At 39.8% G+C, this 26,361-nt stretch overlaps 1 protein-coding gene across 2 annotated transcripts in view; it reads right to left on the bottom strand.

Annotated features, from left to right (window-relative positions):
• The window catches only part of DRC7 (dynein regulatory complex subunit 7), a 59,692-nt gene extending 34,104 nt beyond the window's left edge, over positions 1-25,588 (bottom strand). For both annotated transcript variants that reach the window (XM_058155509.1, XM_058155510.1), the window contains exons 1-7: positions 25,582-25,588; positions 21,119-21,298; positions 17,445-17,619; positions 13,250-13,375; positions 12,280-12,474; positions 9,637-9,795; positions 8,415-8,633 (exon numbers count right to left, since the gene is read on the bottom strand). In XM_058155509.1, the coding sequence (XP_058011492.1) occupies positions 8,415-8,633; positions 9,637-9,795; positions 12,280-12,474; positions 13,250-13,375; positions 17,445-17,619; positions 21,119-21,261 (1,017 nt within the window). In that variant the 5' untranslated portion in view covers positions 21,262-21,298; positions 25,582-25,588. The remainder of the gene's footprint in view (positions 1-8,414; positions 8,634-9,636; positions 9,796-12,279; positions 12,475-13,249; positions 13,376-17,444; positions 17,620-21,118; positions 21,299-25,581) is intronic.
• Between the last annotated feature and the right edge of the window lie 773 nt (positions 25,589-26,361).

Raw genomic sequence — 26,361 nt, 5'->3', positions numbered from 1 at the left:
ACCTCTTGGGGTTCCACTTCAATAAATTCAGCCAATGCTTCTGATATAATTTTTCTTAGGTCTTCTCCTCGCTGTTCTTGCATACCATGAATTCTAAGAGCTCCTTCCATAAGTTTATATTGTAATATCACAACCTGATCTTCATTTTGATCCACTTTTTTCTGAACACCTTGCATGGTTGCTGGGGAGGTTGCATGCGACCACGTGTTTACTGGACCCGTGTCCTTCCTGGTTAGTACTGGCTGCTCAGGAAGTGACACGAGGCTGGTTCCAGGGGATTATAAATGCTTCTTTAGCTGAAGGGGTTTTCCCCGCCGCCTTGAAGGAGGCGGTGGTGAGACCTCTCCTGAAGAAGCCTTCCCTGGACCCAGCTATTTTGGGAAATTATCGTCCAGTCTCCAACCTTCGCTTTTTAGCGAAGGTTGTAGAGAGTGTGGTTGCATGGCAGCTTCCCCAGCACCTGGAGGAAGCTGTCTATCTAGACCCGTTCCAGTCCGGCTTCCGGCCCGGTTATAGCACGGAGACGGCTTTGGTCGCGTTGGTGGATGACCTCTGGAGGGCCAGGGACAGGGGCTGTTCCTCTGCCTTGGTCCTATTAGATCTTTCAGCGGCTTTTGATACCATCGACCATGGTATCCTGCTGCGCCGGTTGGAGGGATTGGGAGTGGGAGGCACCGTTTATCGGTGGTTCTCCTCCTATCTCTCTGACCGGTCGCAGTCGGTGTTGACAGGGGGGCAGAGGTCGTCCTCGAGGGGCCTCACTTGTGGGGTACCCCAGGGGTCGATTCTCTCGCCTACCCTGTTCAACATCTACATGAAGCCGCTGGGCGAGGTCATCAGTGGGTTCGGGGTGAGTTATCATCTGTACGCTGATGATACTCAGCTGTACTTTTCCACCCCGGACCACCCCAACGAAGCGGTCGAAGTGCTGTCCCGGTGCCTGGAAGCCGTACGGGTCTGGATGGGGAGAAACAGACTCAAGCTCAATCCCTCCAAGACGGAGTGGCTGTGGATTCCGGCACTGGTACAGTCAGCTGCATCTGCAGCTGACTGTTGAAGCAGTTAGTGGCCCCAAAGGAGGTGGTTCGCAACTTGGGCGTCCTCCTGGATGGCCGGCTGTCCTTGAGGAACATCTGGCAGCCGCCACCAGGAGGGCTTTTACCAAGTTCGCTTGGTTCGCCAGTTGCGTCCTTCCTTGACCGGGATGCCTTATGCACGGTCACTCACGCCTGGTTACGTCTCGGCTGGATTATTGCAATGCTCTCTACATGGGCTGCCTTGAGGTGCACCTGGAGGCTGCAGTTAGTCCAGAATGCAGCTGCGCGAGTGGTAATGGGAGCCGCTCGAGGCTCCCACGTAACACCTCTGCTCCGTAGCTTGCACTGGCTTCCTGTGGTCTTTCGGGTGCGCTTCAAGATCCTGGTTACCACCTTTAAAGCGCTCCATGGCTTAGGACCCGGGTACTTACGAGACCGCCTGCTGTTACCATATGCCTCCCATCGACCAGACGCCTCACAGAGAGGGCCTTCTCAGGGTGCCGTCCGCCAAACAATGTCGGCTGGCGGCTCCCAGGGGTAGGGCCTTCTCTGTGGGAGCACCGACGCTCTGGAACGAACTCCCCCCTGGCTTACGTCAAGTTCCTGATCTTCGGACCTTCCGTCGTGAGCTAAAAACATACTTATTTATTCAAGCAGGACTGGCATAAATAGTGATTTTAAATTGGGGTTTTAGAGATTTTAAACATTTGTAAATTTTTAAAATTTTTAAATTATCGGCCATTTATTAATAGTTTCTTTTAATTTCTTTTAATTGTTTATACTCTGTATTTTATTTTGGCTGTACACCGCCCTGAGTCCTTCGGGAGAAGGGCGGTATAAAAATTTAATAAAACTAAAAACTAAACTAATTTTATCTTCTAAATGCTTATTTGACTGAGAGATCTGTTGCATTTCCTCTTCCAATCCCTCAATTTTTTTACTCAGTCCTTGAACTGCCATGAGAATATCTTCTCTTATTTTTGCATTAAAATTCTCCATCATCTCTTTTTGCCTATCTTCAGAAAGTTTTAATTGTACTTTCAATATATCCTCAAGACTTGGTTCAGATCCCCTTCCTCCAGAAGGCTTTAAAGGTTTAGCTGCCATTCTGTCTTCAAAAGAATCAGGAATTTAAACTTAACAACTTTCCTTTACTCCATTCAGTATAAGAGAACTCCGTTTGTAACAATCCACAAATAACGCTACTTTGTTGTACTAAAAAATTTTACTTTCACTTTCAGACGCCATTTTAAAAGTCAATTAATCAGAGACAAAGAAAGGTTTCAGGTTTCAAAAAGGGAGTCGATATACTTGCCGTGTTGATTCTACATCAAAGATCGAACGCTTGTGAAATTCCTGTCTGCTTATAAAATCAATCAATTTAATAAGTCCTTTTGAGCAGAAGTGACTCTCCTACTCCTTTTTCCTGAAAAAAAACAGGAGCGCGTTTGAAGTTGGAGATAGTGGAATTTGGTGGGATCATAAATCCAGGAAAATTCGCTCTTAAGAGCAAACCCCCTGTCTAGATCTACCACTTTTCCACAACTCTGCATAACCCTCTTATGCCCAAAGGGTATGCTAAGCTCAGTGAACAGTGATTTATACTGTTTCACTGACTTTTACGATCTTCTAACGCGGAGTGCCCTGTTAGAGCACCCGGCAGGAGCGGTGACGTCACTGGAGCCTCTTGCTAGACCAATTCTCGAATACAACTCATCTGTCTGGAACCCACACTGCATATCAGACGTTAATACAATTGAGCACATCCAGAAATATTTCACAAGAAGAGTCTCTTCTATTCACAACAAAATACCTTATGCCACCAGACTTGAAATTCTGGGTTTAGATAATTTAGAACTACGCTGCCTTCAGTATGACCTGAGCATAACTAATAAAATCATCTGCTACAATGTCCTACCTGTCAATGACTACTTCAGCTTCAACCACAACAATACACGAGCACACAATAGGTACAAACCTAAACTGAACTGCTCCAAACTTGATTGCAAAAAATATGACTTCAGTAACAGAATTGTTAATGCCTGGAATGCACTACCTGATTCTGTGGTCTCATCTCAAAATCCCCAAAACTTTAACCTAAGACTGTCTACTGTTGACCTCACCCCATTCCTAAGGGGCGTGCATAAGAGCACCAGCGTGCCTACTGTTTCTGTGCTAATGTGGTCTCCAGCTTGAGCAGGGGGTTGGGCTAGAAGACCTCCAAGGTCCCTTCCAGCTCTATTATTCTGTAATTCTGTAATTTAGCTTGAAACCACAAGGTTTGGCATCAATGAATCAATCAATGAATTAATCAGAATAGAGCTGGAAGGGACCTTGGAGGCCAGCTAGTCCAACCTCCTGCTCAAGCAGAAGATGGTATATTTCAGACAAGTGACTGTCCAGTCTCTTCTTAAAAATCTCCAGTGATGAAGCACCCACAACCTCTGAAGGCAAGCTGTTCCATTGGTTGATTGTCCTCACTGTTAGGAAGTTTCCCCTCAATTCCAGGTTGCTTCTCTCCTTGGTTTAGTTTCCATCCATTGTTTCTTCTCTTGCCTTCTGGTGCTTTGGAAAATAGGTTGACCACCTCTTCTTTGTGGAAGCCCCTCAAATACTGGAATCCTGCTATCATGTCCCCACCCCCACTCCTTTTTTTCTCTAGACTAGCCAAACCCAAATCCTGCAACTATTCATAAGTTTTAGTCTCCAGGCCTTTACTCATCTTAGTTGCTCTTCTTTGCACTTTTTCTAGAGTCTCAGCATCTTTTTTGTAATATGGTGACCAAAACTGGTTGCAATATTCAAAGTGTGATTTTGATTTTGATTCTATACCTCTGTTAGAAGAAGAATCGAATCGAACTGGATAGGACCTTGGAGGTCTTCTAGTCCAACCCCTGCTCAAGCAGGTGATCCTATACAATTTCAGACAAATGACTGTCCAGTCTCTTCTTAAAAACCTCCAGTGATGAAGCACCCATGGCTTCTAAAGGCAAAGCTGTTCCACTGGTTGATTGTTCTCACTGTTAGGAAGTGTCTCCTAATCACCCCTAGTCACCCCTAGTCGTTCTTTTCACTAAACTAAACATACCCAATTCCTATAAGCATTCTTTGTATTCTTTTAGCCTCCAGCCCTTTAATCATCTTGGTTCTCTTCTCTGCACTCTTTCCAGAGCCTCAACATCTTTTTAATATTGTGGCAACTAAAACTAAATGCAAGTGTGGAGGCTTGAGATTTCTAATTTATGAAGAAAAAATGACAAACTGAAGAGACCACCATGAAAAAAGCAAAACCAATTTTGGCAGAATGAGAAGCTGGTGAGTAGACCAGATCTTTGGGATTGCTCTCCAGACAAGGACAGGATTTGAGATGGCCCACAAGTACGCCAGACAGTTGCTCTTCATGAAGACACTTGTAACACAGTGGTCTCTGGAGTGGGGTGGGTGGGTGGGTATTTGGTGTTCTCCAAGCTCAGTGAGCACCTCATTTGAACCCTGAGCCACAATTATTCTCCTTTATCGATCTCTTGGGGGTTTAATGCTTTGGGAGATGAGTGAAAATGCAGCTTCTTCAAACCAAGGTTGGTGCTGTTAAAAGGAAAATATGTCTGCTTACTTCTTTTTCCATTCACTTTTGGAATTAGCTTATTAAGTGCTAATTTAGCTATTAGGAATCTCTGGATCAAAATATTTTACAGCACTGGATGAGTTTCCTTTAATCCTTAGCAAAAGAAAGTTTTAACTGCAAGCTTAAGAACTTAATAAAATAATTTTGCAATAAATGGCAAAAAGGTGATTAAAATTTTGATTTTAGAAAATTACAAATGGACTAAGGATCCAGGTAAATATAAAATAAGATTTTGAATATATTTAGGAAGAATCTTTCCTTCCAAGTTGCTTTCCTTCAGAATATTTTTAAAAAAGAATAGTAGAATAAGACTTTCAAAATTGGACACTAGAGGGAACTAAAGGAACTAAAGATTATAATTTCAAAGGACTGCTCAAACTCAATTTACAGTTACAGAATGAAGCAAAATATTTTAACATTGGACATATTAAATGGCATTGTTGAACAATGGACCCAGGAGTTAATTTTAATAGTGTCTGTTTCGATAGATGTACTATGTTTAAAAAATATTATGGAAGAGGAACAAGTTATATCTGACAAGATCAAGACTGACTTGAAAGTAGAATTTAAAATGACATACTACATACACTTATATAGAAAAAGATTTACTGTAAAATAGACATATAAAATAAATTGTCTGCTATCTCAATAATTGATATGCAAATAAGAAGTCAAGAGAGTGACCCAGAAGTAATCAAGCAACGAATCACCAAACACCTAGAAGCAAACAAAGTAATAACCAAAAGCCAACATGGGTTTGTCAAAAACAGATCATGCCAGACTAATCTTATCGCATTCTTTGACAAAATGACAAAATTAGTAGACCAGAGGAATGCTGTCGATATAATTTACTTGTACTTCAGTAAAGCATTTGATAAAGTAGACCATAACCTACTACTAGATAAAGTAGAAAAATGTGGGTTAGACAGCACCACCACCAGATGGATTCGTAACTGGCTGACCAACCGCACTCAACGTGTAGTCCTCAACGGAACTACATCCAGATGGAGGGAAGTATGCAGTGGAGTACCCCAAGGCTCTGTTTTAGGCCCAGTACTCTTCAACATCTTCATCAATGACTTGGACGAGGGGATAGATGGGGAACTCATCAAATTTGCAGATGACACCAAGCTGGCAGGAATAGCCAACACTCCAGAAGATAGGCTCAAGATACAGAAGGATCTTGACAGACTTGAACATTGGGCGCTATCTAACAAAATGAAATTCAACAGTGAAAAAAGTAAGATTCTACATTTAGGCAAAAAAAACAAAATGCACCGGTACCGTATATGTGGTACCTTGCTCAATAGTAGTACCTGTGAGAGGGATCTTGGAGTCCTAGTGGATAACCATTTAGATATGAGCCAGCAGTGTGCAGCAGCTGCTAAAAAAGCCAACACAGTTCTGGGCTGCATAAACAGAGGGATAAAATCAAGATCACGAGAAGTGTTAGTGCCACTTTATAATGCCTTGGTAAGGCCACACTTGGAATATTGCATCCAGTTTTGGTCTCCACGATGTAAAAAAGATGTTGAGACTCTAGAAAGAGTGCAGAGAAGAGCAACAAAGATGATTAGAGGACTGGAGGCTAAAACATATGAAGAACGGTTGCAGGAACTGGGTATGTCTAGTTTAATAAGAAGAAGGACTAGGGGAGACATGATAGCTGTGTTCCAATATCTCAGGGGTTGCCACAAAGAAGAGGGAGTCGGGCTGTTCTCCAAAGCACCTGAGGGTAGAACAAGAAGCAATGGGTGGAAGCTGATCAAAGAAAGAAGCAACTTAGAACTAAGGAGAAATTTCCTGACAGTTAGAACAATTAATAAGTGGAACGACTTGCCTGCAGAAGTTGTGAATGCTCCAACACTGGAAATTTTTAAGAAAATGTTGGATAACCATCTGACTGAGATGGTGTAGGGTTCCTGCCTAGGCAGGGGGTTGGAGTAGAAGGCCTCCAAGGTCCCTTCCAACTCTGTTGTTATGTTATGTTAAGTGGCATTCAGCAGGTTCTGACCAGTTCTGGAGAACCAGTAGCGGAAATTTTGAGTAGTTCAGGGAACCGGAAAATACCGCCTTTGACTAGCCATACCTCCCGAGTCCCAGCTGATCGGAAGAAAATGGGTGTTTTGCAGTAACCTTCCCCTGGAGTGGGGTGGGAATGGAGATTTTACAGTATCCTTCCCCTGTCCCTCCCACCAAGCCATGTCCACAGAACCGGTAGTAAAAAAATTTGGATCCGACCACTGGAGTGACCTGGATAAAATATATTTTTATCCTTGGTAATCCTTTATGGACTTTGGCTGTTTATAGATAAGAGATGAGATATGGGAAGGACAGATCATATGTTTCTATTTTAAGAAAATGTGACAAGTTACAAAAATTATTTATGCTCATTGGGATGAAGGAGAAGTTATTATTTCTTTTCTTTATTATAGTCTTAGTTTTCCTTTCTTTTCTCTTTCTCTATTTTCTTTCTGTTCTGTACTTTCTATCTTTATTTAATCTTTTAATTTTTCAATTCACATTAGTTTTTATTGCTGCAATTGTAATGTTCAATAATATCCCTATATTAATACGCCATCGAATTATGAAATTGTTAATCTAATTATTAAATTACTAATAAAATTAATATTTGATTGTTAAAGGGCAGGACAAGAAGAAACTGTGTGGAAGCTCATCAAAGAGAGATCCTTCCTGGAAGTAAGAAGACATTTCCTGAAAGAACAATTGAATAGCTAGCCCCTAGACGTTGTAGTTGCTCCATGACTAGAGGTCTTCAAGAAGAGACTGGACAGCTGTTTGCCCAGAATAATATAGGGTCTTATGGGAAGAATTTATAAATTTTATAAATTGTGATAGAAATATTCTATAGGGAATCTTACGTTAACTGACTGAGCTCTCCACAAAGTTACTCATTTACAGCCTCCAAAATCCTTTAAAATTATGCAAAGATTAGAATTAATTCAACACTTATTTTAATTGCAAACACACAAAATTCAATTAACACCAATGTAAACGTAATGATAATGCTCATAGTTCAAACGAAGAGACCTGACCCACATCACTTGATTTAATCAGCCTCCTTCTCTGGGGTCTGCATGTACCCATGTCCCTCAAATGTCATCCAAGAATCAGCAACTCACACATTTATTTATTTATTTATTTATTTATTTATTTATTTATTTATTTATTTATTTATTTATTTATTTATTTATTTTATTTTATTTATTTATTAAATTTTTATACTGCCCTTCTCCCGAAGGACTCAGGGCGGTGTACAGCCAAAAGATAAAAAAATTAAAACGACAATTTAAAACCGAGCATATTAGAAAAAATGGCCAACATTTAAAAATTTAAAATTTAAAATTATAAACCATAAAATAATAAAACCCCAGTTAAAATTTAAAATATTAAAAAATATTAAAAATATTATGCCAGGGCATATTTCCACAACCAGGGCAAGCTACACTATAAAGCAATATCTCTGCAAAGCAAACCTCTTTGCTTTGGGGAATAAATATTCCTCTTTTCCTCACGGCTGTCTGGATGTCGTCTTTATTTATGGCTCAAGTTGGAACGCCGAATTATTCTTCGGACAGTCTCCTGCCTTGAGCAGGGTGTTGGACTAGAAGACCTCCAAGGCCCCTCCCAGCCTTAGGATTCTGTGTTCTAGGTTCTAATCTATGGCTTGCAATTAAAAAAGAAACTTGAGATTCCTCCGAGAATCTAAGAAGGCCCAGCCAGGCTCTTACCTTGCAACCATTCCAGCAATCCTGCATGTTGATCCAATAATTCCGATGGTTCCACAGACTCTCAATACCCAAGAAATGATCGTCAACAGTGCTATAGCTTTTTCCAGTAAAAGGGTCAATAAAAAAACTTTCAGGCACTTCCCGCTTGCCGGAGAGAACAAGCACCCAGGCGTGGACACGGAGACCCTGAAGACGGTCCGGTATTGGCTTCTCTTCCAGCTGCAGCGGAGAGAGAGAACAGAACAGAATAACAGAGTTGGAAGGGACCTTAGAGGTCATCTAGTCCAACCCCTATTCATCGTATGTTTTAGACTCCAGTCCCCTAATCATCCTGTTTGCATTTTTTTACATTGTGGAGAGAGAGGGAGGAGGGAGGGAGGGAGAAGAAGGAAGGAAGGGAGGAGGGAGGGAGGGAGGGAGAGAGAAGGGGAGGGAGGCAGAGAAGGAGGGAGAGTGAGTAAGTGAGAGAAAGAGAGAGGTGGGAGGGAGGGAGGGGAGGGAGGGAGGGAGGGAAGGAAGAAAGGAAGGGAGGGAGGGAGGGAGGGAAGGAGAGAGAGAGAGAGAGAGAGAGAGAGGGAGGAATGGAGGGGCAGGTCTCCTAGCAAGTTCCAAGCAGTGAGTTTATCCTTTCTTTAATGATTCTATCCCACCATTTCTTTGATATTAGTGAAACTCTTGTCCTGCAGCGAGTTGATTGCAGCAAGTTGGGTGTAGCAGTTTGGCCATGGTGAGTTGGCTGCGGTCAATTGTCATAGACCTGCATGATTCATGTCATCTTTAGTGGCCTGGACCAGTATTTTAAAATTAAGTGGTTAAACTCTCATGGATTCCAGCAAAATCCCATGGAAATCCTGATATTTCACATGTTCTTGCAAAGTTATAAATTTCTCCGGTGAGAGATAGCACAAAACCTTAAAAAACACTCAAAAGGAGCATCACACATCTTTGGGCAAACTCCTCGAAGCTGGTCCAAGATCAAGCTAACAGGTCTTCATGAAGGTTTTATTAGTGCTAATATGGGCTAAACACAGAACCAAAGAAACTGAAATGGGAATTTCCCAGCCTTGTGAACAGTGACTTCATCCAGGTGTATCTCTGACTGACCTGCAAGGCTTCTAACCACGTTTCTCCAGGGCTGAGCTGTCTCTTGATTTCTTGATGCCTTCCCACAAACCTTCAAATCAGCCACCCCAGACCCACAAATCTCTTCTAAACTACGTACGGCTTTCTTCTCTTCTTCCTCCTTCTGCTTCTTCTCTTCTGCAGCCTGCTCTTTAGCCTGTTGCTTTTCTTCCTGGCGTAACTCATACTTGCTCCGCAGGTCACGTGGGGGCTTGATGGCGTATTTCTTAGCCTTCTCCTTCTTCTCTTCAACTTGGACCTGTGGCCAAAAACAATCCCCCTTTTTCATCCAACCTTTGGAAATTAGTCACCTCCCCTCCCCCCCAAAAAGTCTGCTTATGGTCAGGAGACCGCGGGTGAAGCCCAAATGCTTTTAATTGTGCAAAAGGAAGGATGTGGCATATTATGCTCTTGGCCATCATCTCAGAGACAGCAGAGGGATTGGCCAGACCTCTTGGACTTGGTCACTGAGTTGATTAATTTTTTTCTACATTTGTACAAGTAGTCCTCACTTAACAATCAGACATTTTCACAATTACGACGGACAGGGAATGGGTGCTTTATGACCCATAATGCATGCCCAGCTGTTGTAAATGGTTGGGCCGGCCCCCACAGGCACGTGACCATATGTTAGGCAAGCCAGCTTCATGATTCATGATGGTGTTCTGTGGTCATGTGACCACAATTCACTAAATGTTTTGCTGGTTTGCAGTAATAATTAATTCCTTCCTTCCTTCCTTCCTTCCTTCCTTCCTTCCTTCCTTCCTTCCTCCCTTCCTTCCTTCCTTCCCTCCCTCCCTCCCTCCCTCCCTCCCTCCCTCCCTCCTTTCTCCCACTTTCTTCTTTCTTTCTCTCTCTCTCTTTCTTTTCTTTCTTTCTCTTTCTTTCTCTCTCTCGCTCACTCGCACTTTTTTTCTTTCCTTCTCTCTTCCTTCCTTTCTCAGTCTAAGTCACTGTTTCTCAAACTTGACAAATTGAAGATGCATGGACTTCAAGTCCCAAGAAGTCTACACATCTTCACCTTGCCAAAGTTGAGAAACACTGATATATATTATCTAAAATTAAAGTGCTAATAACCTTTAATTAACTGATTATATTAATTAATCGCACTACGTTGCATCAAAACAATACAAAGCATTATCTAAATTATAGAGCAATAAAAATTACTATAAACTATCCTCATTGATACTTTTCAATCACAATGTGCACTTTGAAAAGAAAAATGACATATTTCTTTTACACTCTGAAAATCAAAATGATGCTGCCCTCTTGAGGGCTTTGCAGGCAGTGGGTGCAAACATCACAAATTGACTTATGAGGACAATTTTGGGGTGGGGAGGGGCTGGGAATTAACTTTTGAAGAAAGGAAGTGTGTGGCCATGGGCTGGAGAATAATGCAGAGCTCACACGCAGGGCTGGGAGTTCCTGTTTCTTCTTGGGTTCTTTTGGGAAGGGGGGAATTCTGTGGGTTTTTCTGTGATTTCCAAATGATGTTGAACCCGGTTCAGAATTGCACTGCTGTTTTGCTGCACTTCCAATATTGAAAACAGGCTAGAGAGGGGGCAGTAATAATTTTGCCCACTTTATGACCTTTCTTGCCACAGTTATTAAGCGAATCAGTGCAGTTGGTAAGTTATCAACACGGTTGTTAAGTGAATCGGCCTTCCCCATGGACTTTGCTTGTCAGAAGATCACAAAAGTGGATCACATGACCCTGAGATCAGGGGTGAAATCCAGCAGGTTCTGACAGGTTCTGGAGAACTGGCAGCGGAAATTTTGAGTAGTTTGGAGAACCAGTAAATACCACCAGTGCCTGGCCCCAGAGTGGGGTGGGAATGGAGATTTTGCAATATCCTTCCCCTGCCATGCCACCAAGCCACGTCCACACCCACCAAGCCATGTCCACAACCAGTAGTAAAAAAAATTTGAATTTCACTCCTGCCTGGGATGTGCAACCATCATAAATATGAACCAATTGCCAAGCATCCAAATTTTAATCACATGATCATGGGGATGTTGCAACCATTGCGAGAAAAATGGTCTTTTTTCAATGCTATTGTAACTTTAAATGGCTGTAAGTTGAGAACTACCTGTATTTAGCTTGGTGTTTCTCAGTCTTGGGAACCATGCTGGCTGGAGAATTCTGGAGCTGAATTCCACATATCTTAATATTCCCAGGTTTGAGAAACACTGTTTTAGCACTTCAGCATCAGACAAAAGTTTTTGCCTTTTAATAAAACTTGTTAATCTGAAAAGAGGCTACTGGACTACTGATTTTGGGGAGATTTAAAACTAAAGTACAAAGTCAGTCTTAACTGTCCACTCATTATTCTCTCTTTTTCTATCTTTTTAGCAACCGCAAATTATTTATTTTTTATTTGTTAATTGTATTAATCCCACTGTTCTTTCTTATAAGTAGGTCAAGGCAGCGAAGATACCTAATATTCCTCCTTCCTCTTATATTTCCTAACAACAAGTTGGGCTGAGAGAGAGGAACTGGCCCAGCCAGAGCCCATGCCTAAAGTAGGACTAGAACTCACTAGCTCCTAGTAATCAGCCCAAAGTCACCCAGCCGGCTTTCATGCCTAAAGTGGGACTAAAACTCACCATCTCCTGGTGATTGGCTCAAAGATAACCAGCTTGTCTAAGGCAGGACTGGAACTTACCATCACCTGATTTCTATCTTGGCGCATTAACCAATTGGCCAAACTGCCTCTGGATCCCACTCAAGTCCCATTCTTACCTCTTCTGGCTTCTGTAAGAGCGGGCACTCTTCCTTGGACTCATCCATCATGCAGATGTCCTTGGTGGCATAGCCATTCACGCAGTAGGCATCATAGCCTGCCCCAATTAGCAGAGAGCATAAAAGCACGCTAAAATCGAAGCAGTTTCCTCGCTGGTACCTCAGGATGGTTGTTGGTGAACATAAGTAGCAGGGCTGGAGACAGAAGACACACATCCTGCAACCTGCTGTGATTTTTAATTCTTTTACTGCAACTTTAGTTCTTTGCATTGTCAATTTTTATTATTGATTACTATTGATTTCACTGTGAACGTTTTACACCTTTATGCTTCAGTAAATATTTTGATATACTGTTTTTACTCGCAGATTTAGTTCAATAAATATGCAGCTTTAGTTCATGAAATATGGAACAAAAATTAAATACACACATCTACAAAATATATCAGTCAATAAATGTAACTGATTGACTGATTGATTATATGCCATGAATTCAGTGTCTACGGAGATTCTCAGTCATCGAGGTCATGGTTGTCTCAAAAGTGCTTTTTCAAGAGGCAACTGGACGTTCTTGGTTTCTTCTGGAGATGTTTCATTTCTCATCCAAGAAACTGAAGAAGCTTCTTGGATGAGAAGTGAACCGTCTTCAAGGAAAAACCAAGAAAGTTCAGTTGTCTCTTGAAAAAGTACCTTTTGGACATGAATTCAATGTCAACTTGTAGCAATCAAATAGATGGACCTTCTCCAAGACAATGTGCTTAACCTGGTCTTTCAGATCTTCCAGTGATGTAGCCATTGGCACTGTATTTGTGCTAGTATGTGTGAAGGGCCTTGGACCAGGTGGTTAGGATACACTGAAGAGGGAGCCTGCCTTAGGCCATCTTTAGCACCATATCTACATGGCTTTGAGGTCTTCTTTGCATCAGCTCCCCCATGGGACCTTCAGATCACCCATGCAGGTCCTATTTCTTACCGGTGCTAGTGGAGAAGGAAGAGGCTCCATGTTGAGATAATCAGAAACAAAACGGGCAGCACTATCCCAGTTATATAACTCTGAGTAAGGGAGCAGAGTTGGCCGGACCGTTGTGCTTACAAATTTCTGCAACAAAAAAAGCCCTTGGATTACTTTTACAAAGAAAGCAAAAATATAAATCAACCAGTCTAAACTCATCAGAAATATAATCCCATGTCAACAGAGTTGAGATTTGAATTTAGAAAACCAATTTGATCTAGAGGTGAAGGGTAGAAATCAGGAAATTGTGAGTTCTAGAGCTGCCTTAGGCATGAAAGCCAGCTTGGGGATTTTGACTCAATCACCAGGAGATGATGAGTTCTAGTCTGTCTTAGCCATGAAAGCTGGCTGGGTGACTATGAACCAATCACCAGATTGTGAGTTCTAGTCCCACCTTAAGCATGAAATCCAGATGGGTGACTTTGAGCCAAATCCTTCTCCCTCAGCCCAACCCACCTTACAGGATTGTGATTGTGGGGAAAATAGGAGGAAGAAGGAGTATTGTGTGTGTTTGCGCCTAGAGTTATTTATAAAAATAATAAAGATTTGATAGAGAATTTTTTTAAATGTTGTAAAAGCTCTAGCATTTCCATATTATGCATCAAAACTTTATCAGACATGACACAAACTCTTCATGGTTAAAAAAATAAATGCTTCCAAAATACCAACCTAAACCCTGAAAAAAAGGTTTGGTAAAATTAATGGGTTTTTTTTTTATCTTTAGTTTTTCAAAATGGATTGTATTAACCATTATCATCTCACAATCTGATCACATGCTCTGTCATTTAAAAAAATTAAAAAAAAAAGTCTGTTTCAGCTTGTTAATTTCCTGTGAGTTTCTAGATAAGCCAGTTCAGGGAAAATCTCCTGTTTTTATAGGTCAGTATAACATTCTAGATACTTTGCAAAAATAATTGAACTTATTTTTTAAAAAAAACAACTCACGGCACATAAAAGTTATATTTTTAAAAAGAGGTTGGCCAGCTGTTCTTTGCTCTTTGCTCGCTCCACGCAAAAGGAGGAGCAGATTTTGCAAATGACATGCGAAGTTCATCCCAGGAAGGAATGTACAGATTGTCTGCTTATCCTGATCAGATAATGCCAAGAAAAAAACTTTGTGGGCAACTTTTACATCATTAAAATTTTGCAGCTGGGAGGTCACCCACTTTGCCGACAGATAAGCAAATATAAAAGTTGTCCTTTCAGAGATTCAACAACATTCCACTTAAAAAAAAAAAAACAACTTCGAAAAGAACTTTACAAATTAGGATGTGGAGGACAAGCAGTGAAAGATTGTGGTATTTATTATGAGCACATTATTCCCCCACCCCACCCCCACCCCTCCCCCTGCAATTTCCTGGGAAAACCACCTTAGAGAATTCCAGAAAATTCAGTTCTTGGATTTGCTTCATTAAAAATCCTCTGCATTTTTAACAAGCTGGCCATAAAAAGATTTTTCTCCTTTTTTTAAAAGCTGATCAAGAAGTCCCCCCCAAAAAAGGGAGGAGGGGTCACAGAGAGATGGGGAAGTAACAGCTTTGAAAATAGCTAATTTGTGGGTACTGAATAGTGGTTTCCCTCAAAATGGGCGTGCCTCCCATACTTCCCAAGTATAATTCTGGTGACATCACTAATTGATCTCTAAGAAAATGAGTGAAAAGGACAAATTATGGACAGAAAAGATAGATGCGGCTTGTGCTTTAATCAAGGGGGGAAATTGGCCATCATCGACCGGTTGAATAGCCATTTCTTCTCCTTGGAAATTACTCTGAGATTTCACACAAGTGTAACACTAGGATAACATGATAGCAGTCTTCCAATATTTGAGGGGCTGCCACAGAGAAGAGGGGCTCAACTTATTCTCCAAAGCACCTGAAGGCAGGACAAGAAATAACAGATGGAAACATCAAGAAGAAACTCAAATGTGCTTTTTCTTTCTTCAGAAGGCAACTGGACAGTTTTTTCTTGAGCTTTTTAAGTTTTTAAGAAGAGATTAGACAACCATTTGCCTGAAATTGTACAGGTTTTGCTGCCTGAGCAGGGGGCTGGACTAGAAGACCTCCAAGGTCTCTTCCAACTCTGCTGTTCTATTCTATTCTATTCTATTCTATTCTATTCAAAACATTTTGCTTCTCATCCAAGAAGCTTCATCAGTTCTGATAGAAGGGCGATGGAATAATAGGTTAGAAGAGGTTAGAAGAAGAAGCAGTTTCAAGAAGATTCCACAAGCAATTGCACCCTGATTCAGGTAACCCTAAGGGCACAGATAAACCCCCCAAGTGACCTCAAGAGCTCTCAGGGAGAGTGCTAACGACCAGATGACTGCAAAGAAATACAATCCTTCCATTTCTCCCACCCACACATACACCCCTCCCATCCTATCAGAACCTTTCCTTCCATCCCCCCACTATCCGAAGCTTCTTGGATGAGAAGCAAAATGTTTCCTTCTTCTTTCTCAGAAAAAAACAACAACAGTCCAGATGCCTTTGAAGAAGAAAAAACACCTTCGAAGCAATGATAACCTGGATGATTGAGACACCCAACCTAGAACTAAGGAGAAATTTTATAACAGTGAGAAAAAATATTCAGTGGATGAGAAGTTCAGAAATTGTGGGTTCTCCATCACTGGAGGTTTTTAAGAAGAGATTGGACAACCATTTGTCCAGAATGGTATATGGTCTGTGTTATCCTATTATAACCATTTCTAGCAGACCATTCTCAGCCTGTTCATCAAACTGCAATTTCATGATTTAACAGAATAATAGAGTTGGAAGGGACCTTGTAGGGTATCTAGTCCAACCCCCCTGCCCAAACAGGAGACCCTACACCATTTCTGACAAATGGCTGTCCAAGTCGCTTCTTGAAAGCTTCCAGTGATGAAGCTCCCACAACTTCTGAAGGCAGCTTCTGTTCCATTGGTTGATTGTTCTCACGGTCAGAAAAATCCCTCCTTATTTCCAGGTTGAATTTCTCCTTGATCAGTTTCCTTTTTTTTTTTTTAATTTTTTTTTTAATTTTTTTATTACTTTTTTCCAACAAACAAAATACATTATTACACCCTTGTGCTATACATAAAAAAAAGGAAGATTTGGGTCTTCGGATATATCCTCATAATTGCCAAAATCCACGTTCTCGAGGTACAGGTACCGAAGCGTCCAATTTTCCAAGCACATAGTCCACGAATGGTTTCCAAGTCTTCCAGAAAATATCTTCTTTATACACACCACTTCTAATTTTAATATCACATGTCATTTTATCATTTATGGCTAATTTCCACATTTCAGAATTCCACTCTTCTATTCTAAAAATCACATCTAATTTCCAATATCTAGCTATTATAATTCTACCTATTATAATCATAATTTTAATCAATTCTTTTTCATATTTTGTTAATTCTATTTCCTTAATTACCAACAATAATATAGTTTCCACTCTCAATATTATTACTTTCCCCATCATTTCAAATATCATTTTCTCCAATTGTTGCCAAAACTTTTAACCTTATCACAATTATACCACATATGTTCATAAGTCCCCAATTCCATCTCACATCTCCAACATTTTTTACTAATTTTTTTATCCATTTGTGACAATCTTACTGGAGTCAAATACCATTTCCAAACAACTTTATAATTATGCTCTTTAATCCTTATAGATAAAGTTCTCATAATTCTACTATTCCAATTCACATTCCAATCTGACTCTGGTATTTCAATATTAAGATCTTTTTCCCAATTTGTCCTCATCACTCTTTGTAATTTTTCATCAGAATTTATAATCTTATAAACCCTATCCTTGATCAGTTTCCATCCATTGTTCCTTGTCTGGCCTTCAGGTGCTTTGGAAAACAGGCTCACCCCCTCCTCTCTGTGGCAGCCCCTCAAATATTGGAATACTGCTCTCCTGTCTCCCCTGGTCCTTCTCTTCACTTAGAGTAGCCATGCGCAGTTCCTGCAACCGTTCATCTTATGTTTTACCCTCCAATCCCCTCATCATCCTGGTTGCTCTTCTCTGCACTTTTTCTAGACTCTCAACATCATTTTCATAGTGTGGTAACTAAAAATGGATGCAGTATTCCAGGTGTGGTTTTACTAAGGTTTTATAGATTCTTGGGGCAACTTGGAAGTTCCTTTCTAGAGCTCTTTGCCCAACTTACTTCCATGCTACATTCGTTGATTGGGTGAAGGAAGAGGGGTACACGGTCTGGGCAAAGGTGTGCGTATTGCCGATGAAAATTGTCAGCTACTTGCAGAAGCAACTGCTCCTTGGGTGTATTGGTTTTGTAGGACTCCGGCAAGTGGGCTGTGTCAATCTTGCTCCAATCAAATTCACTATGCAGGAAAGACAAAGAAGGAAATAACGGTTAGTTCTCCACTTATAAAAGTTCATTTAGTGACCATTCAAAGTTACAATGGCATTGAAAAAAAGAGACATGGCCATTTTTCACACTTATGACCCTTTTATCATCCTCATGATCATGTGATCAAAATTTGGACGCTTGGCAACTGACTCATATTTATGAGAGTTGCAATATCCCGGGGTCACGTGATTCCTTTTTGTGACCTTCTGACAAGCAAAGTCCATGGAGAAGCCAGGTTCACTTAACAACCGTGCTACTCACTTAACAACTACAACAATTCACTTATCAACTGTGACTAAGAAAGGTCATAAAATGGGCAAAATGCACTTAACGAATGTATTGCTTAACAACATAAATTTTGGGCTCAATTGTGGTCATAAGTCGAGGATTACCTGTACCGATACCTAGCAATTTGCTGAGATTTCAGGGAATAATTTCCTGATAGGAGACTAAAAGTGACATCTGATTTATTTTGTTTAAAACTAGAAACAGAACTTTCTCTGAGCATCTACAGTTCAAGGTACTGTGTTAATGTGCTGTTCCATCATGGTTCAATTCTACTGAAGTTTAAAACAGTTAAAAAAAAAAAGTTCCTACAGCATAAGAACGGAGAACTTCAGCCAAGGGCTTTTCTGTGCTATCACATTAAAACAACCTTCACCCATCCTTGAGTCAGCAGAAAACAGCTGGCATGAGATAGGCCTCCGCTTGGCCCATCGCTTTCCTGCCTCACTTGCTTCTGTTCCCATGTAGCCCTGGCTTTCAAAATAAACTGGTGATAACACTTCAGAGATTTCACACATCTCGAGGCTGCCAGGGGATGATTTCAGAAGAAAGGGAAAAGCAATTTAGCACAATTCCCAGGCTGTCTCACTTTGGAAAAAAAAAAAGATGTTACCAGGCCATACTTCTGCCATGGGTTCAGTGCACATGAGCAAGACCACTGAATCTATGTGCAAGTTTAAATTCCTAATTTTGGGAAGAATGGTATCATTTTGCACATCCCAAAAATTTGGAGAGATGCATCGTTTGTCTATGCTACTCCAAATTTGGTAAAATTGAAACTCATATCTACTTTGATGCTAGCCTCGGATGTTTTAGAATAAGGCAGATAGTGTTATTTTAACACCAATGTAATTAAAGCTGCCTTGTGGATGGGTTGGGGATGAAAGAAATCTCATGAAGATTTGGCAGGAAAAAATGTCTCCAATGGTGTGTTTGTGCCATGGGGAGCTTTAGGTGACAAAGAACTAAATATATAAGTAATTTTAGTTACAAGATCAGTCCAGAAAACTAGGTATTTAGAGTGGTACCTTGTACTCATTGTTAATAGGTTCTGGGAAGAGTGTTGAGTACCAAAAATGATGAGTACCAAACACATTTTTCCCCAAAGGAATAATATAGTGAGTCACAAGGCAGCCTACACTGACCTCACCCCATTCCTAAGAGGTCTGTAAGGGGCGTGCATAAGAGCACCAGCGTGCCTACCGTTCCTGTCCTAATGTTCCCTTTGGTTGTATTCAATTTGTGTGGTTATTTCATCCTTATACATATTGTTGTGTTTGACAAAATAAATAAATAAATAAATAAATAAATAAATAAATAAATAAATAAATAAATAAATAAATAAAATAAAGTTTTAGCTTGTGCACAGAGTACCAAACAAATGATAAATATCGGGACAAAATTTTCATGTCAAAATGTGCTGAGTACCAAATTCAATGAGTTTCAAAGCAGTTGAGTACCAAGGTACCACTGTAACAACTTTGACTTTTGGGTACTGCATTATGTAGAAATTTGCATGGATATGGCTTCATTCTTGTCTGCAGTAAAGCATCTTATCTAGCCGTGTCATATCTGCGAATAAGTTCTGAACTCAGAATTAAATGTCTAGGAAGTTTTATTTATTGCTATGTTGTGTTTGAAGCCGGAAAAATTCATAGGATTTGATCCTAGAGAAAATATTGTAATCAGAGCTAATGTTCATAGTACATTTTTTGATGGTTAATTGAACTAAAATTCCTGAGACAGTGGGCACTTCAGACCATAAACTAACTTCCGGATTGGTTTTTTTGGCCAATGGTTAATTGCAGATGATCCCTGACTTACAAAGTTACAACAGCACTGGAAAAAGCAACTCATGAACATTTTTCACAATGACGAATATTGCAGCATCCCCATGGTCATGTGATCACGGGGATTCATAGTTACGATAGATGCTGGGGTCACGAGAGCCTCTTTTGCGACCTTCTTAAAAGCAAAGTCAAAGGGGGAAGCCAGATTCACTTAACAACTGTGTTGTTAACAAATGTAGTGAATCACTTAACAACTGTTGCAAGAAAAGTCATAAAAAGGGGCTAATTCACTTAAGAAATGTTTGCTTAGCAACAGAAATGTTGAGCTCAGTAAATCAACTGTTTAGCATATAGAATAGAATAGATCAGAATTTTTTATTGGCCAAGTGTTATTGGACATACAAAGAATTTGTTTTGGTGCAGATGCTCTCAGTGTACATAAAAGAAAAGATACATTCGTCAAGAATCATGACACTTAATGATAGTCATAGGGTATAAATAAGCAATCAGGAGGCAATCAATATCAATATAAATCGTAAGGATACAAGCAACAGAGTTACAGTCATACAGTCATAAGTGGAAGGAGACGGGTGATGGGAACGATGAGAAGATTAATAGTAGTGCAGATTTAGTAAATAGTCTGACAGTGTTGAGGGAATTATTATTGAAAATTATATATTTTCAATGTGTTAATAAATTTCAGTGTGGATTTTCACAACGGGCTAATAAATGTAGATTTTCAGAATATGTTATAAATTTCAGTGTGGATTTTAATCTGGTTTAATACATTTTAACATAGATTTTCATCCTGTGCTAATAAATTTCAATGTGCATTTTCACAATGGGCTAATCAATTTCACATTGTGAAATTTCAGGCCATTTAGTAAGCTTATGGTTCAAGCTATTGTGAGAACCCAGAAAGAATAGAATAGAATAGAATTTTTTATTGGCCAAGTGTGATTGGACACACAAGGAATTTGTCTTGGTGCATATGCTCTCAGTGTACATAAAAGAAAAGATACCTTCATCAAGGTACAACATTTACAACACAAATGATGGTCAATATATCAATATAAATCATAAGGATTGCCAGCAACAAAGTTGCAGTCATACAGTCATAAGTGGAAACAGATTGGTGATGGGAACAATGAGAAGATTAATAGTAGTGCAGATTTAGTAAATAGTTTGACAGTGTAGGGAATTATTTGTTTAGCAGAGTGATGGCCTTCGGGAAAAAACTGTTCTTGTGTCTAGTTGTTCTGGTGTGTAGTGCTCTATAGCGTCGTTTTGAGGGTAGGAGTTGAAACAGTTTATGTCCTGGATGTGAGGGATCTGTAAAGTGGGTCAATACAGTAACTAACTTCCATGCCCCAAAGTAAGTTAGATGTTGCTTACCATACAGTTTTAGGAACATGGACTTTGATCCGTGACAGCTGCTTCTCCAGGTCTTGGACTTCATCAGTGAGCTTGGATGAGCTTCGCAATTCTTTCTCACCTCCCGTTGGGGAATATCCAGATTTTTCCTCTTGGCCCTGCATCTTGCTGCTCACAACAGCACAGGTTGCCTGAAAAAACCTGGGTGAAAAAGTCATAGAAAACAAAATGATACATACAGGACAAAAGATGTTGCCCGCTCTCTGTATATATTGTTCATCTATGTCAGGTGGGGAACAATGGCCCTTTTATGACTTGTGGACTTCAACTCCCAGAATTCCTGAGCCAGTATAGTATTTGATGGCATGGCATCAGTATTTGAGGGGCTGCCACAAAGAAGAGGGGATCAAATTATTCTCCAAAGCACCAGAGGGCAGGACAAGAAACAATGGTTGGAAACTAATCAAAGAGAGAAGTAACCTGCAATTAAGGAGAAACTTCCTAGCAGTGAGAACAATTAACCAGTGGAACAGCTGGCCTCTGGAAATCATGGGCGCTCTATCACTGAAGTTTTTTAAGAAGAGACTGGACAGCCACTTGTCTGAAATAGTATAGGTTATTCTGCTTGAGCAAAAGGTTGGACTACATGACCTCCAAGGTCCCTACCTGTTCTGTTCTGTTCTACTCTACTCTTATTGCTATTCTATTCTATTCTATTCTATTCTATTCTATTCTATTCTATTCTATTCTATTCTATTCTATTGTTCTGTTCTGTTCTGTTCTGTTCTGTTCTGTTCTGTTCTGTTCTGTTCTGTTCCGTATGTGATTGGCGTTATCTTTAAAGGCCCAGTTATTTTTGGAACCAGGTTTTCAAGGCAGCAGTCAATATTTGAGAAACCTGGGCTTAACTGGCAAATCTTCAAAAGTCTTCAAAAGTTTTATCTTGAAACACAGAGATATTTCAGAAGACTATATGGTCAGAGAAGCGTTGTTGTCAAATTGGGAGAAGATAAAAAAAAGTCACTTCCAATTTGGGTATCATCTATTGAGGCATTCTCATATTCAATAATGTTTAAAAAGGAACATATTGTTAGATATAATGAATTGTTGAATGGAAAGGGTGAGTTAAAATCTAAATTAGAATTAGAGGCAGATGGTATAGTAATGAACTGGTTTTCATATTTGCAAATACAATCCAGATATAATAAAGATGTTAAAACAGAATGCTTTTATAATAATATAACCAGTTTTGATGAGATCTTAACAGGTTCAGATGACAATTTGATTAAGAAATTGTATGGATATTTATTAGAGGTTAAATTGGAGGAAGAACAAGTAAAAGAGACAATGATTGCTTGGGGGAAGAATTTTGGCCATGGGATAGATTTAGAGGCTTGGCAGAAATTGTGGATGTGTAATTATAAAATGGCAATGTCTACAGCATATAAAGAGAATTTGTATAAGATGTTTTACAGGTGGCATTTACCCCCGGCAAGAATTGCTAGAATGTTCAAGGACAAATCTGAAAAATGCTGGAAGTGTCATCAGACACCTGTATCATATTACCACAGGTGGTGGACATGCGTTGAAACGAAAAGATACTGGACTAAAATACACATGTGGCTGGAAAAAATGATCAAAAAAGATATTGACTTTAAGCCAGAAATCTTTCTGCTGGGAATTATACCCGAGATATATACTAGAGATGTAAAATATTTGATTGTGAATATTATTACAGCAGCTAGGATTGTGTTTGCTAAAAACTGGAAAAATGAGAAGTTACCCTCACAAGATGAAATAATTAGAAAAATGATGGAATGTGCAGAGATGAGTAAATTAACATTTGAAATTAGAGAGCAAGAAGACAAGCAATATTATAAAATATGGGATTTATTTTATCATTGGTTAGATGGAAAGATATGTTAGAAAAGATAATATAAGATATATGTAGGAAAGAGATGTTTATTCTGTGAATGCACAAGAAGATATGTTAACACCCATGCAGCACGTTGTAAATTGTTCTGATTGATTTGATGAGGGGTTTTTTTGTGTTAAAAATAAATAAAAAAATTTCTCAAAAAAAAAAGTTTTATCTTGCAGATGAATTATTTGAAGTTATTTTGATCCATTCTACTCAACCAATCCTAGAAACAAAAGGACGTAATGTTGGGATGTGATTCCTAAGTTTTTTAGGATCAAATGGGATAAATAGTAAAAAATCTACAGAAAATTGTTGTACTAGTAATCCTCAATTTACAACGGTTCATTTAGTGACGGTTTGAACTTACAACAGCACTGAGAAAAGTGACTTATGATTGCTTTTCACCCTTATAACCTTTGGAGCATCCCCAGGGTCATATGATCATAATTTGGATGCTTGGCAACTGACTCATATTTATGACGGTTGCAGTGTCCAGGGTCACGTGATCCACCTTTGTGATCATCTGACAACGAAAGTCAACATGGAAGCCAGATTCATTTAACAACCACGTTCCTAACAGCAGTCACTTAACAACTGTGGCAAGTAAGGTTGTAAAATGGGACAAAGCTCATTTAACAACCATCTCACTTATCAACAGAAATTTGGGGCTCAGTTGAGGTCATAAGTCAAGGACAACCTGTACCATTTCAGACAAATGACTGTCCAACCTCTTCTTAAAAAGTTACAGGGTTGGAACATTCACAACTTCTGGAGGCAAGTTGTTCCACCCACAAATTGTTTTATTCTATACACTGAGGCATAGGACATATTGCACCATAAGCTAACTCCCAGACCGTTTTTTGGCCAATACACCAGACTAAAATGTAGTTAACTACAGGTGGTCCTTGACTTACAACAGTTCATTTAGTGACTGTTCAAAGTTACAACTGCACTGAAAAAAGCAACTAATGAGCATTTTTCACAGTTATGATTATTGCAGCATCCCCATGGCCACGTGATCAAAATTCAGACACTTGGCAACTGGTTCATAGTTACTGCAGTGTCCCAGGGTCACATGACCACCTTTTGTGACCTTCTGACAAGCAAAACCCAGATTCACTTAGCAACTGTGTGACTAAGGACTGCAGTGATTCATTTTACAGCAGTGGCATGAAAGGTCCTAAAATGGGATAAAATCAGTGGTGGGATTCAAGTAATTTAACAACCGGTTCTCTGCTCTAATGATTTATTCCAACAACCAGTTTGCCAAACTGTTCAGAAAGTTAACAACCGGTTCTCCCAAAATGGTGCAAACTGGCTGAATCCCACCACTGGATAAAATTCACTCAACAACTGTCTCACTTAGCAACAGAAATTTTGTGCTCGGTTGTGATGGTCACTTGAGGACAACCCTGGATCAAGATAATCCACTTGTTCACATGTTGTGCGAATGAACATCTTTCAGGAATTTAGCTCTATGGGATGAAAGTTGACTCTCCAAAAACCTCTGAGAAGCAGTCATGGAGGCATATGCTCCACCATTTCTCTCTCAATAATGGTTGTGGACAAACCTTGAAACTATAGTTTTCTTTCCTAAGTACAAATCAGGATGAATAACTGAGCATGTGTTTGCCTTATCTCTATCGCCACGCATCCCCCATCTTCCGCAGTGTCCTTCTTAAACAAGGAATTCCAAGGAGGGTTGTAAACAGCAAAGCAGAAAGATATTTAAAAAGGTCAAGCTGTTCCCCCCAATCCCCCCTCCCTCCTGATTTTGTCCCTTTCCTTCTGAGAAGATAGAAAGAAAGAGACCAGCCTTCAAGTACATCCTTGATTTAGCATTATTTGTGTCGAAAATATGGACCGTTATTCCGGAAGATTATTTAAGATTAGATATCCCTAATCACCATTGTGGTTATGTTTCTCAATTAAGCCCTGCTAAGGAAATAACATGACAGGCTAAAGAGAGAGAAAAAAATTGGTTTTTTAAAAAATTTCCCCTTTCAGAGATTTAAAACTTCTGAGATCGCAGGCATTTTCAGTTTGATAAATTATAATTTCCACTGCCCATTTTTTCAGTTTGTTTGTTTTCTGTTCTTTTGGTTGAGAAATGTATTTCATTCAACTGAAATACAAAGTTTTCTTCCAGCTATCCAGCACTTTTGGCTAACAAATAGAACAGATTCTAAGCTAAATGACAGAGAGAGAGAAAATACTACTAGGAGAAAATGATGAAAAGTGGGAGTAAAGTTATTTTCAAAGCAAAACTGAAGTCTGGACTTAAGAAACAGCAAGTAGCAAAAAGCATCCCCTTAAAAATAAATTAGCGCAAAGAGAAGATTGCAATATTTCTAGCAGGGTTTTTCCCCCAAGCTTCTAAACTTTGGAAAAGTTGAAAGTATGTCAGTGCTTCCATGCCTGCATCTAACAAAGCAATGATGGTTAAAGGTGTGTGAATTGCACTAGCAGTTTTGCCCTCCACTCCTCATTTATTTGACCTTAAAAGTGCTTGTCCCTTTTCTAAATTCACACTACGGATAGGTCACCCTTCCCTCTTACTGACCTCCAAGTCTCTGCTCTTTCCTGCAAGATCTGTTGATCTCCGTCTCCATGACAACCAGCTTCTGGAAACAGAGGCTTCTGGGAGTTGTAGTTTGCTCCTTTGCTTCAACCAGCTTAAAGTTGCTCCAGCTGGGGAAACGGATATTAAGAAGCAAAAATAGGCAAACAGAATGAAATTTCTGGCAGATTTCTAAGAGAATGGTCCAGTACTTCCTCTGCAATAACGATCAATAACACTCACCTGTTTGTTTGCTTTTAGTTTTGGATTTTTCCCCTCACCCTTTTTATATCATCAATAGAAAAATAATTGTTATGGCAAACAAGCTTTAATAATAAGTCAATATAGATGGCCTTACAACTGCGGCAAGAAATTCTATTGCTAAACAGTAGAGCTGTTAAGTGAATCCCACCTGATTCTACAAGCTTTTTTTGCCTCAGTCATTAAGCGAACCACTGCTGGTGTTAAGCAAACCTTCCCTCATTAATTTTGCTTATCAGAAACCCACAGGAAGGCCGCAAATGGTCATCACATTACAGATAGTTCTTCACTTACAACCGTTCATTTAGTGACTGTTTGAGGTTACAACGATGCTGAAAAAGAGGAACTTATGACCATTTTTCACACTTATGACCGTTGTAGCATGCTCATGGTCACGTGATCAAAATTCAGGCGCTTGGTAACTGTCTCACATTTATGACAGTTGAAGTGTCCCAGGGTCACATGATCCTCTTTTGCGACCTTCTGACTAGCAAAGTCAATGAGGAAAGCCAGATTCACTTA

The sequence above is a fragment of the Ahaetulla prasina genome, chromosome 12 (genome assembly GCF_028640845.1).
Source record: "Ahaetulla prasina isolate Xishuangbanna chromosome 12, ASM2864084v1, whole genome shotgun sequence".
Classification (NCBI taxonomy): Eukaryota; Metazoa; Chordata; class Lepidosauria; order Squamata; family Colubridae; genus Ahaetulla; species Ahaetulla prasina.
Note: the sequence above shows the minus strand (reverse complement) of the source record. Positions and strands in the feature narration are given on the sequence as shown.